The sequence below is a fragment of the Mixophyes fleayi genome, chromosome 1 (assembly GCF_038048845.1).
Source record: "Mixophyes fleayi isolate aMixFle1 chromosome 1, aMixFle1.hap1, whole genome shotgun sequence".
In the NCBI taxonomy this organism is placed as follows: Eukaryota; Metazoa; Chordata; class Amphibia; order Anura; family Limnodynastidae; genus Mixophyes; species Mixophyes fleayi.
In genome coordinates, this window is record NC_134402.1 from 168,691,766 (window position 1) to 168,706,554 (window position 14,789).

The window sequence follows — 14,789 nt, forward strand, 5'->3', positions numbered from 1 at the left end:
AATTTAATGAACTGATTAACTGACAACTTCTTTGACTGATTTTCCAAAAAACAACAACAAAAATTAGGTTATTTAGGATTATTGATAACGTGTCACTATGTTATTAACAGATATAAAATATGTTTAAAATTACACTTAAAATGATGTTATGTTATGAACGGGCCCGATTCTAGGTATTAGGCATTTGTTTTCTACTTGAAATCTTGTTTTTGAAGTAATATAGTTAACAGAACTAGCTTATAACAAACTTTAAAATAGTCATATTTTATCAGTTCTTAAGCATATAATCCTAGGTTTCATGGGTAATACAATGCATGGTATACATATTGTTAACATCAGCAGAAAAAGAAAGCAATAAGAAGATGTAATCCAAAAATAATTAATTAAACAGGTGGTGTTGATCAACTGTTATATTATATTGTTTTGTTTAAACATACAGATGCAAGAGATATTGCATTTCAAGGAATTTTAAAAAATCACCTTGATCAAATACATTTACCTAGTTTGAAAAAGCATAACAAGGACCGTATATTTTTTAGGAGAAGTGGAGTATTTTCTAACTGCTTTTTATCTAAATATCTCTAACAAATGAAATTTATTACCTGCCTGGGGACGATAGAAAGCATATATTATTCCACAATCTGCACTAGGCACCTCTCTGACGACAATTCACTATGCAGAATTTTGAATCTATCTCACCTCATTAAATTATGTCACAGAGAACACTTTGAATTGTGTGATAGCAATAAATCAAGTTAATACGTATATGCAATAATATGTTAACAACAATTATCAATATAACAAAATTCAAATGTATAAGCCAATATTACATAACACAAATATCTAGTTGTATACACTGTTCAAAGCAAACATTTGTGGCCAATATGATGATGGTGGTGAAATTATATACTATGTTGCTATAAAATGTATTATTCATTATTAGTAGTAGTAGTAGTAGTAGTAGTAGTAGTAGTAGTAGTAGTAGTAGTAGTATTAATAGTAGAAGTAGTAGTATAAACTACTTTTATGATATAGATATATATATATATATATATATATATATATATATATATATATATATATCTATATATATATATATATATATATATATATCTATATATATATATATATATATCTATATCAGTTTACAAACCAACAAATGTAAGATGAGTCTCCAAAAATGCTAATTACTATAGGTGTCTTCCTAGTTCTCAGGCAAAGACACTAACACTACTTAAAGCTACAAAGCACCAGTGCATTTTCCAGAGAAATGTATTGCTGGCTGCAAAGATCAGATATCACTAGCTCACAAGAAAGCATTATATTTCATTTAGACTGACAATAGATATTTATCATGCAAAAAAAAATTCTTCTCCTCTAGTGACATATTTAGTGTCCAGGGTCAGGCTGTGACTATGTTGTTTTGTTTCCTGTTAGCAATGTTATTGTTCTCTTACAAGGCACAAATATGCCTGAATGCTGAGTGCATGTTATGTTTCTTGCAGAGAGCACAGGGGATGCATACAGCTATAGTGCTCAGTAGCATCAGCAGCAGGAGCTGACTGTACCCTCCTCGCAGACACACACAGACAGCAGTCACACGGGAGGCTACAGGAGACTGGCACTCACATCCATCCTGTTATGCTGTGGGCAGACCGATTCCCTGAGTGTAGAGGCATGCTGAACTTCACACTGACTCCATCCTCTTCTACCCTACTGAGCAGTATCTCACTGCCGGCTGAACTAAGGAGTGAGTGAAGTGTGAGCTATCGGCTGGATGTTTACTGCTTGTCATCCATTGCTCTCTTCAGCTATAAAATCTCCCCATCTAACTCTCTTCCTTATTGTGTCACTTTCCAGTGGGAGCCTCTGTGCTGTATCCCGCTTCCCATTCCCCTTACAAGTCAGCCCGCTAACACCTCAGGTACCTGTCACTCAGTATCTTCTGTGTGATGTCCTTCTCCAGAGACTGTTCCCTATCTGCTAACCTTAATTTGGACATCATTGCTAGTTGCAATCTCACCAGCCTTGTTCTATCAGCTCCCCCCTCCCATTCACCTCACCTCCTCTTTTCCTTCCCATCCTACGACCGTGCTGCTTAACGTCTGACTTTTGGTGGGGAGAGGAAAAGTGTGTGGGGGTTGATCTTGTCACATCCCTCATCAACCACCCCCATCATCCGGCTCCGCTGAGCCATCACACACGCGTCCAAATCAAAGTGTAGAAGAGGAGGAGAGACGAACGAGGCACATCAGGGTTATTTGTAGGAGAGGAGGAGGAAGGAAAGAAACCCTTACACCTGATCACATCCCAGTAACAGAAACCCACAGCAAGCAGTAAGGGAAAGGGACAACTTCTTGATCAGCTATTGGATTGATCATCGTGAAGGGGATTGTCTGACAGCAGCAGCTGATAAAGATCCCAGGACCCTGTTCACTGAGAGACTCACAGCCAGACAAGAGGTCTTCGGCTCTCGGGATTGCTTGCGAAAGAAGATGCTGCATGCCACTGGTGCCAAGTCTGGTGCTGGGCTGCCCTGGTTTAATAGTGAATCATCTTGGTCTGTTGGTACCTGGGGTGGATTTGGCACTCATTTAACCCTTTGGATATGGCTTATCACCTGCAGCAACCCGGGGACCATCGCTAGCCCAAGCAATGAAGGTAAGGCATATCCTTCATTTTTCTTATAGCATCACTCAGCGAGCCAGAGCGTTATCCATCCTTTACATAATGCATAAACATTTTATTAACCAAATAGATTGTCAAACTGTGCAACATAACTAATGCTAGCCTACATTACAACATATACATGTTTTATCATATGTGCTGCATCCATACTGTGTTGTTTATTCTATACTGCTGACAATCACTACTAAATAGCAATGTAAAGGATGTATAGATGGCATTATCAGTTATTCACAGAAACAACTTATGTTTTATGCTTTTTTAGACTAAATGCACCCAATGTTTTAGGTTACATACAGTAGTTTGGAAAAATAATGTATCATATTCTGTATATTACTGCAGTTTGAGATTAAAGATATAACTGAATATCTAGAATATATACACAAGGCATCTTGGGGCAGATATAGGTCCCACTGACAGTATATACCAAATATTGCCAGTGATGCTATACTTCTTCATTATAATTCAGAAACTTGGTGACATTTCTACAACCTATCTCCCTTAGTTAAAGAAAACATTGTGACCGAAGTGCTGTATGCTTGGAAAAGATGTAGTCTAAGATCCATAAACACTGATTGTTTAAGGGATTATGTATTCCTTCATGTTCTGGAACTATTTTATTATTATTTCATTTTCCCAGACATAGTCTAGCATAACGAATCAATATGGTTCATTAAACCTTATTCATATAGCTGTATTATATACCTGCTTATACAGCACTGCTAGCATGTTGAACAGTATAGTATACAATTAAAGGAAATCCTATACTTCTAGTTTTGCTGTTAGGATGAGTAAAAAAAAATAATCTGTGTTTGAGTTGACCAAAGCAATATTGTGCTGTGCAGCCTTGATAATATTGTGGAGGAGATGAGAATGGAGTTGACTTTTGGGTCAGAGCACTGCTGCAGGGTTTATGCTGATGTCTTGTTAGGAAGTTGCTCCTTGAGCCTTGGAAATGAGTCAAGAGCAATGGAAGTCCCTGATTTTATTAGATTACTATTGCTAGGGTGCAGGCTACTTCATTCATTTATCTTTGTGAAGATCATGCCCATAGCTGTGTTAGTCATGGACAGGAAAGGATGGCAACTGAATTGTGGTCAATCAAAAAAGAACAAGGAGTACATTTACTAAAATTCAGGATGCATTGCAAGCTAATTGCGATATGCTATGCAATAGGACCGATATTTGTTTCAGTATATGTATATATTTATAACACCCCTACAATATAAATGTAAATGTAAAATATAAGTAAATCACAATATTTTAGAATATAATATAATGCAGTTGTACTATAATCTATCAATTCATTTAAAAAAAAGTATTGATATTATATATATTATATTGATATAGCAAACACATTGTGCTTATCATTTCTATTATATAGTCTTGTATTAAATTAAGTTTGGCACCATTAGTTCCCTCTACAGTTTGTAGTATTGAAAATATTTCAGCCCCAAATGAAATACTTTACACACTATCTTTGCAACTCTTCCTAAGACAAACTTTATCCAAACTAATTATCTGGATAATTAACACAAGAATTGAACTCAGTCGTTTTGGAAATGTGATTTTGCTTGAGTGTATAGGTTACATTGCTTTAGCCAAAACCATGACTACAAAGATAAATGCAATACAATATTTGATTATGAAAATAAATATCGTAGAGACCATTTGGCAAAATATACACAACTATCCTAATCTAAATCCTATTCCAAAACAAAAATTATTTGTTAACTTTGAAGACTCTGTCTTAATAGTGCGCTCTATCAGTCAACAGAAATCACCAAAACAAATGGAGGATTTTCAGCAGATACAATAAATGTCAGATGTAAAATATTTGTGTGTATTAATCAACAAGTTCATATACGGATTTTCTCAACTTCTGAAATGGTTAAATAGGATTTTAAAAAAATAATTAAACGCAGCATATTTTAACACCAAAAAAAACCCAATTATTTTAAACATTTATTTGGCTACAAGAAATACATGTCTAATATAACAAATTAGGGCCTAATGCTGAGTTAGGAACAAATAAAAAAAAAAGTAGCAAATTTGCACCTTTGCAAAACAATGTTGCATTTTAGTGGAAGCTAAATTTAAAATGTGGGGACAGAATTATAGTTTGGATAAGGCATGTCCTGGATCAACTTTAAATTTCAGTGTAAAAAAAATAGCTATCAAGTATTTGTGTGCTACATGAAAAAGCAGCCAGTATTTCCTTGTGTGCAAAAATAAATAAATTAGTTTAAGAGCAAATTTACTCCTTTATTTTGCTTTGTTCTTAACTCAACATCCGGCCCTTAATGTTTACTGTGTTTTTATGTAAATTAACAGTGAATTCTATTTTATTAATTCGTTTAAAAACAGTTTGGGAAGTATGGTAGAACCAACTTTTAGTAAATAAGTGAAATCCTTGAGATATCTAAAAATATGTTTGCGAGAATAATAAGTATTGTACTAATGTTTGTGTATGGTTATTTTAGGAAAATAATCCTAAAAAATACTGTGAATATCCAGGTGAACTCCCCACTGGGCTAATGTAGGTTTGTCATCCATGAAATGGTCAAAGAAATAAGAAAATGATGGTGTGACTGCTTTGGTGGTACAGTTTTGAACACTAGGAATAATTGTCATGCAATGCTAAAAAAATAAATAAATACATTTTAATACAAATATTGCCATGTGCTCATGTTATCTTTGTCACTTAGTAATAACTATTATGTAGGAAACAAAAATATTAGCTCAGTCTATAACATATTTGATCCTCTGCAGTTACAGAAACCAATCATTGATATATAATATAGTAATGATTTGCTTAAATATTTAGCTTTTTGTGAAAAAACATAATGTCACACAACATGTATCGATGTCAAACCTAAGTAGAATAGAATTACAATTTAAGTTGAACTTTTTAGTTTATTTTGCTTTTTACAAGTGGGACACCAAAACATGTTGGGACATCCTTCAATTTTAATGCTCCAGCTATGGTTGGGTTACTCAGATTATCCATGCATCACCAATGGTTGACTGTATTGTAGATGACCAGAATGGTAGTTTAGTTGAAGCTTGAGTGCATAAACTTAGGTAACAAAAAAAATACCTCCACAAAATTCCATGTTACTAGAGAGAGACCCTAAAATTGGTGCATTTTTGCCTGTGTTTTACAATAATTATGACTAAAATGGACATATGTTGTCAGACCTGAACAAACATACTAAGAGCAATCATACTGGAGCATAGTGACTATAGTGAAAGGCATTTTGCAGTTAAACTGAGTAACATAAGCTATTCATTCACAACTACTGTAAACTAAACTAGAGATCTAACTCAAGACTACATGGCTCCTCCTTAGTAATGGTGCACTGATCACTTCAATAAACTCTGCTCACCCTATCGGCAACAATTTAAACTTCACACCACTACAAATTAATCAAATGCACAATGGATACTAATAGATTGGATTACTGATCAAGACAGACTTTTTTAAGTGGCTGTGGACACATTTATATATATATATATATATATATATTTATATATATATATATATATATATATATATATATATATAAATGTAGGTTACCATATAATTTATTTTTTCAGTCTCCTTTGAACAATTCTGCTTTTCTTACAGTACTCACAACGGTGAATATGTTAAACTTCTTATCAGTTTGTCAAGTTATAGAATGTGGATTTTATTATCCCTACATTTCTCTAAACATTTCATTGTTCCAGAACATGTGGTCATTTATGAAATTTCCCATTTGAGCATTCTCTTTTACAATTTGTGATCAGATGGTGGAAGCCTCAATTCATGTCATCTCTTGTACTTTCCAGAACAGGAAGACAACTGACAACATTGGTAGACTGAATAAGCCCATGTTAGGAACACTACCTTGTACTAAATCAAACTTCAAAATAAAATCCTACACTGACTAGATGAAAAAACATCTCTATTCAATTTGTCTTTAGAAAAATAGACGTGACCTAAACAGTTTTAGCTCCTAAAGGTGTTTTGGTGAGAATGACTTCTGGGAAATACTTACTCAGACATTACGTAAAACTAGCAAACTCGATATAAATTACTATCACATTTATTGAGCTATGACATGTCAATATACAATGTAAACTTGTATTTGTTTATTAAAATATTATTGAACTGATAGTGCTTAGACCACAGATGTATTGCCATTAATTGTCACTTTAACCTAATAGCTAATGGTTACACTACATAGAAAGCACAATGTTTTATATTTGCAACAAAGCTTATATAGAATAAAAAATATATATAAAAATTTTATTTCATAAAAATGTAAAAAATTATTTAAAATTTCAAAACTCTTTTGTGCAGAGTTGCAATGTACTTTGCATAGGGTGTCTTGAAATGTTTGCCTTTTAAAATTGTGTACCAGGAACTGTCCAGATTGACCTACTCTCCCGGGAGACCTACCTGGAAATCAGGAGTCTCCCGGACAATCCAACAGAGTGGTCATGTATGAGCTATAAATTGTCTCCGTCCTACGCCAACCACACTGCACAGCTGAAGTTATACACTGTCTGTATTGCAAAACTTTGCACCTTTTCAAAATGACCTGTTGTACTTTAAACCTCGACTCACTTGACATTTCACCATAACGTTGCTCATCTCAATTCTAGAGTAATAGTGTTTCTTATTATAATAGCATGAAATCAGTGTTTTAACATCTTATTTTGATAGTTTAGTTAAATTTGGAAAATATGTTTTTGTTATTATTGTAGATTCATTTATTACATATATACTAAAGTTTTATCTTGTGTCAAATAATTTATCACATTACAATTGTCACAGCTAATAACAATAAGCTGGATGACCTATTGAAACTAATAAAAAGTCACTACAAGTCATATGGTAAATAAAGATTTATTATACATACAAAAGATAACTTTTGATCTTTTTTTCATAGCCAGATGGTAAAGGTAAATCCCGTAGGCTAAAATAATTAATACTGTAACAAAACCAGTCATGGTTTTAACAATGTCACTTTGATGAACTACCTTAGAATATTGTTTGACAAGATTCAAACAGGCAAACAATGGGATGATAGGCTAGAAGTCACAACATATGTCTGAGCGTCAGAGTGAGATACTATATAGAATTACTGGGTGGAACTGCATTTCAAGTTTCTCTAGAATGTTTTTACAAATCAGATTTAAATAAGCATAATAAACTACAACTAAGTAAATACAAATCACTTTTATGATATAAAAACAGCTATTTCATGATTTAACTCAATTTATTACCGTAAGGGATGTCGCTGTATTAGGGCCCATCTGGAACTAATGAGGTTAAGCAAAATCCCTATGTTACAAAACTCCCCTCTAAGCCTATTCTTTCTCTCTTAAACCATGCAGCACAAAAGCTGTCCCTTTACTTCCAACGTCTCTGCCCTTGTTGACCCTTTCCTGCTAAAAACAGGAGAAGATAACAAAGCAAAGGGGGTAGGCACATGATGCCAGACATTTCAGAAATTGTTTGAGGCTTTTCTACTGTTTTTTTAAGAATATAAACGTGAAACCTTTATTATGGTAAATAGCTCATACATAGTGGTGAAAGAAATAGGCCTATAATAATTTGATGACTTCCTCTGCGATACTGAGTCTATTATGAAAGACCTGGTTTCTTTAGCCACGTATCAGCATTGTAAGTGAAATGCAGAATTATGCCTGTAGTTAAGTACCCAAGTCTGACTTTTACTGCAGTAGTTATTACAAAACTAAATAAAAATAAACTATTTATGTGTTTATCTATCTATCTATCTATCTGTATCATATCCAGTGTCGGACTGGGGCATGAAGGGCCCACCAGGGGACTGCAACGCTAGGGGCCCACCAGAGGGGGGTGTGGCCAGCCATCATAGAGGCGAGACCAGACACTAGAGGGGGAGTGGTCAGCCCATGAAGGGCAGCTAGCACCATAGTGTAGTATATAAAGACTGCAGTGTGTATATAAAGAGTACACAGTCTTGACTTGCCCCTTAGATTGGGCTGAACAGCCACCAAAAAATCGGGATTGTCCCACTAGGCTCAGAACATTTGACAGACTGTCCTACCTATTCTTTGTCACTTTCACCACCTGTGGCTGCTGATATCTTTATATGCAGCTTGTCTGGATCCTGGAATGTTGGGGGCCCTATTTGGAAAAAAAATAGGTATATTTAGAAAATTCCAACCAGCCCCGGCGTTAAATCAGTAGGACCCACAATTAATACTTAGGCCTACCTCCAGCACCACTGTTAAAGAAATAGTATTCCCATTTAATAAATGAACCTATTTCCCTCCCTCCAGACAGCCCCAACAATAAATTAATAGCATTTACATATAATAAATATACCTAATTCCCCAAACCGTCACTGCCATTAAATAATTCATATTCACATTTAATAAATAGACCTCATGCTCCTCAAAATCAGCCCCACATTCAATTAATAGTCTCCAAACCACCCCTCTTAAATTAATGGTCCCTACTATAAAATTAAATTGCCCCACTATCACCCCACAAACAAAATAGCACCCATTAGTTAGCCACCACCTGCCACACACACATTACATTGCCACAAGCCCACTGTGCCATCACACACACATTACTGTGCCCTTTCATTACCATGCTGTGCCTCCTTATGATCACACTGCACCCTCCATGCTGCTTTGCTCCCCCTTCACACTCTGCCACGCTGCTTTGGCCCCGCTTTACACTCTGGCATGCTGGTTTGGCCCCCTTCACACTCTGCCATGCTGCTTTGGCCCCCTTCACACTCTGCCATGCTGCTTTGGCCCCTCTTCACACTCTGCCATTCTGCCTTTGCCCCTTTTCACTCTTTGCCATGTTGTCTTTGCTCCCCCTTCACTCTCTGTCATGCTGTCTGTGTTCACCCTTCACTCTCTGCCATGCTGTCTGTGCTCCTCCTTCACTCTCTGTCATGCTGTATTTGGTCCCCCTTCACTCTCTGCCATGCTGTCTGTACTCCCCCATCACTCTCTGTCATGCTGTCTGTGTTCACCCTTCACTCTCTGCATGCTGTCTGTGCTCCTCCTTCACTCTCTGTCATGCTGTATTTGGTCCCCCTTCACTCTCTGCCATGCTGTCTGTGCTCCTCCTTCACTCTCTGCCATGCTGTATTTGCTCCCTCTTCGCTCTCTGCCCTGCTGTCTGTGCTCCCACTTCACTCTGTCATGCTGTCTGTGCTTCCCATTCACTCTCTGCCATGCTGTCTGTACTCCCCCATCACTCTCTGCCATGCTGTCTGTACTCCCCCATCACTCTCTGTCATGCTGTCTGTGCTCCCCCTTCGCTCTCTGCCCTGCTGTCTGTGCTCCCACTTCACTCTGTCATGCTGTCTGTGCTTCCCATTCACTCTCTGCCATGCTGCTTTTACTTCCCCTTGCCTCCGTTCCTTCACTTACTTTTTCTATTGGCTCCTTTCTTCTCTTCTTTTCTTCTATCTTCTTTCTTCTTGCCGACCCCTATCTATCTATCTAGTACACAGGGATTTTTAAGAACAGTATTTGGCTAAATTAGCAAAGCTGCATAATTAAATGTCGATAAAGGATTGCTTATATGGATTTACGCTCAATTCCTTTGTATCAGTAACGCCAAGAAAAATGGTGCCCATATGGGCCACTTATAAGGTAGTAGGTCTTAAACAGTTTTATTCTACAATGGTTAAAAACTGTTGCATTAAAATTCTAATAAAAAGTCTGAATGTACACTACGTTGGTGGTTAGTGGATTTATTATCGGTCGTGTTGCACACGACAAGATCCGGACCTGGGAACTGGTCCACGATGACTCATTTCCTGCCCAGCCTTCCAATGCCAGGAATAAAAAAGAACACTATGTGTTTCATCAAGCAAAATCACACCTTGATGCATTATTTACATTTTTACAGTTCTGATTAATCAAAACTATAAACCAAATGTGTTTTTACAAAATACTGACCTATTTGTGTACTTCCTGTGTGCTTTTTATCCTTTTATACAGATGATCATTGATTGGCAGGGGAGTAGCTATTGGACTGATTATCTAACTATCTATTTTATGTCCGTATGCTTTTAACAGCACCAATAGGTATGTCAATGGTCAAATGCGCTCATATGGATTTTTTCACAACAATAACATACACTTATGATATATAATATACATATATATATTGTGATCGTTCTCAATTCTAAAGCACTACGGAATATGCGGGCACTATAAAAATAAATTATAATAACTGTGAGAGAGAGAGAGAGATATATCCAGATGCAGTGAGGTTGTCTTCAGGGATCACATAATTCATTGATTTGACAGGGATTTTCGAGACAGGAGCAAAGAAAATTCAGGAATTCAGGGGAGGTTTTTGAAAGCACCAAAGATATGAGAATATTTCAAAGACTTGTAATACCCATTGAACTCGCCCGCCATAAAAGAACTGAGAGACTAGAGCATACATTAATTTGTTTAGAACATGCCAATTCTTAAAATTGATCATTCATACAAATGGTGCAGTTGTTAGAGAGGGCAGCAAGATGCAGAGTTAGTCATGACAGGGATAACAGGAACTGTCTATGGAACAACAATAGCCCAGGCACTTCACAAATCAGCGCTTTATGGTACTGTGATAAAAAAACATTGTTGATGAACATTTACATGAAGTCTTTCCTAGAGTTTACAGAAAGCAAGTGTGAGATCCACCTACCCAGTTGAAGAAGAATCTATGCTCTGATGAGGCCAAGATTTAACTTTTTGGCTCCAATTTTATGGTGTGTGTTTGGTGCAAGCCTAGAACTGTACATCATTCCAAGAACACTATTCCTACCATGAAGACTGGTAGGTGCCTTTGTGGCACCTTATGGATAAAAGATAATAATAATAATAATAATTATAATAGTAGTGGGAACATAATGCTATGGAAATGCTTCTCTATTTCACTGACTGGACTTAATGGCAAAATGCATAGAGAAGGATGTGTTGGAGTAAAACGTGCTGCTTACTGCAAGAGGGACCTAGAACCTAGGATTTGGGAGAAGATGTATACTTTGGAAGGACAATAACTCAATGCATACGGCTAAAGTCAAGCTGGAGTATATATATGTATATATTTTATATATATATATATATATATATATATATATATATATATATATATATATATATATAGTTCTATATGCTAAAAATACACTGTATATCTTATTGTTTAACTATATTGTTCTTTGTTATCTAATTTGGCCTAATTGACGCTAGCTTTTTATTTTATCTGTTTATCTGTGGTTTTATTATGTGGGCCAAATGACTTGTGTGCAGTTTAGAATGGAATTCTGGCTTTAATACAAAGACAAAGAAATGGCTGTCACGATCCCTTAATAGTTGCACGCTACTCTCTTATTTTTGTGGTATAATGCACTTCCAAACTGAAAACCTTTGGTTGGGTTATCGAATTATTGTCTTTAGTTGAAAATATTGTTGAGTTAATTTGCATAATCTAAAGCAGAAAAAATAAATTGTATACAAGCTAGTAAATGATTTTTAGAATACAGCATACTCAATATGTTATTTTTGCAGTTTTATTTTACAATATGTCAGTATCACATTTTACTTAGTTTTACTCCAAGAAAAAAAGAAGAAAAAAAAATATGAATCACTGAGAGTTGTATAACTTGTTTTTTATGACCATTGATATAATATGATCCGTTGTGTAAGTCAATTTTCCATATGTTATAAATAATAAACAGAGTTTGCAGTGCCGTCATTTTCATAAGCCATATGCAAGTAGTACAGGCTTCTCTCTGTGGACAGCACATATATCTGTTTGGAATGGTATTATCACAGCAGATAACACCAATTAAACAGTAAGCCATGTCTAGTAGATGAGATATAGCACGTGTTGGTTTTTTTGGGCTTTATAATTAAAAAAGTTTGTATTTTAGTTTGTTCAACTATATTTTGTAGGCAATTAGATGGAATATAAATAAAAATACCTGCTTTTTGGTATTATGTTCTGTATACTCAAGTCCTTCTGCAAACTATTATCACTTTGTAAATATTATTTACTATGTACAGAACCACAGAGACTATACATATTATAATAATAGGAGTATTACTACTAAAATATTTGCAAATAATAATATTCAAATGTTGCTAATATAAGTATAACTAGTAAATAACTAGTAAATAATATCTGTCCATTATAACTTCTGTATTATAATTGGGAAGTCAGATGTAAACATTTTTATTAGGGAAACTTTTATATTATAAGGAATAATGCACCACTTACAGTAACTTATTATGGATATAAGAAGTCATCTCAGACTTATGTATCCTATATGAAAGCACTCTGTCTACAGCATGTTCTTCTATATGGGCACATAACCCCTTGGTGATATAATAGTCCTATATTTTAAAGTAGGGAATGCTTTATCCCAAGTGTTGTTATAATTATTATTTTATTAAACATACATTCACACCTACCCATAAGAGAAGAGATGTGAATTTTTGATTAATTACAGAGTAGAAAGTGTCAGTTGCAGACGTGGGGCCTGATGTAGAGTTGGACACATTTTACACTTAAATCGTAAGTGTAAATTGCATCCCCGTAATTTACACAGGATTCCGATCTGTAGATCCATGGGACTCAAAATACTATGCAAATTGCACACACTGCGTTAATTGCACTTAAGTGTATCAGTCGCAGTGGCCCAGTAAAGTTGAGAAATCAATAAATTAAATGTAAAAAAAAGAAGCAAAATCTGGGGGCCAAAAAAACGTGGGGTCCTCCCGAATTTACTATTACCAGCACTACCCTGGACTGGTGATACTATATCAAGGAAACCTGCAGTGTGGGGTCCTCCTGCTATAATGCCAAATCAGCCGCAGGCTAGAGAGCACAGAGCTGGATTCCCTAGGAAGATAGAGGGATATATATTTATTGACTGCGGCTTTGAGGAAGTGGAGATGTTGCCTATAGCAACCAATCAGATTCTAGTTATCATTTATGTATTACATGCTACAAAATGATAGCTATAATCTGATTGGTTGCTATAAGCACCATATCCACTTTTTCCAACCCACAGTTTAGTAACTATACCCCCGGGTCTGTAAATGTAATTAGGTTTAACTAGCTCCATGCTGAAAAGCTGAAAGCACTAGAGCTCTTCCCACACCCATGGGGAGGTGGGTGTGGGATAATAATTAAATGTTAAAAACCATTTTGTCCCTGGAGCACCACAGGTCCCAGCATGCCTAGGCTGCCATTAAGTGTTTGGGCATGCTGGTGCTTGTAGTAGTACAAGCACCAGCATTCCTATGGCTGCAAGGGCATGCTGGCACATGGGTAACCAAAAGAGCTGGCATGTACTGGCACCCAGGGCCTGCTGGGACCTGTAGTGCACTAGGAAAATAAAAATAAAACACGGACACAACACACAAAAACAATTTTATTTGAAGTAAAAACACCCAAACATTACCCTCATTCACCCTGTTTATTGCTCTCCTAGATCCAGGCTCTTAATCTGTAATAAATCCAGGGATCCATGTCTTGACAAAATAAAAAACCCTAATACTAGCCGCACAACGAGCTCCCACCGCAAATGCTCTTAGTGGGGAATTCAATTCCCCCCAGAATAACGCTGCATTAAATGTATTACCGTTGATACAGTAAATTTAACCCGGATTTCTCCCTGAGCCGCGAGCAAAAACCAGCGTTAAAGATTACCATACTAATACGCACTATTACCGTAGTAACGGTAAAAGTGCGCAGGTCGCGTTACTTCCGTCAGTAAACGCAGCCAATTAAATTTTCCCCACTTAGCATCAGTACAGTCATATATATAAAATGGGATTTCCCACAGCTTGAGTTAAGGGTCGTGGGAAATACTCATGTTATATACACAGATGCTGAGTGCACAAAGCTGCAGCTCTGTCCAATCAGCTCCTGTGTTACTAACACAGCGCTATTTGCCTTTTAAGGGCCTCATTTAGAGTCGGACGCAATGTACACTGAAATTGTAGGTGTAAATTGCATCCTGTAATTTACACAGTATTTAGAGTGGCAGAGATCTTTGCATCCGTGCGACTTAGAATACTGTGCAAAC

General features: G+C 36.1%; 1 protein-coding gene across 3 annotated transcripts in view; it reads left to right on the forward strand.

Annotated features, from left to right (window-relative positions):
• Positions 1 to 1,421: 1,421 nt before the first annotated feature.
• Positions 1,422 to 14,789, forward strand: part of EPHA5 (EPH receptor A5) — a 279,079-nt gene continuing 265,711 nt past the window's right edge. For 2 of the 3 annotated variants that reach the window (XM_075203659.1, XM_075203669.1), the window contains exon 1: positions 1,423 to 2,661. In XM_075203659.1, the coding sequence (XP_075059760.1) occupies positions 2,496 to 2,661 (166 nt within the window). In that variant the 5' untranslated portion in view covers positions 1,423 to 2,495. Of the gene's footprint in view, positions 2,662 to 14,789 lie in introns of all 3 variants that reach the window. The other variant, XM_075203676.1, reaches the window with a different exon arrangement.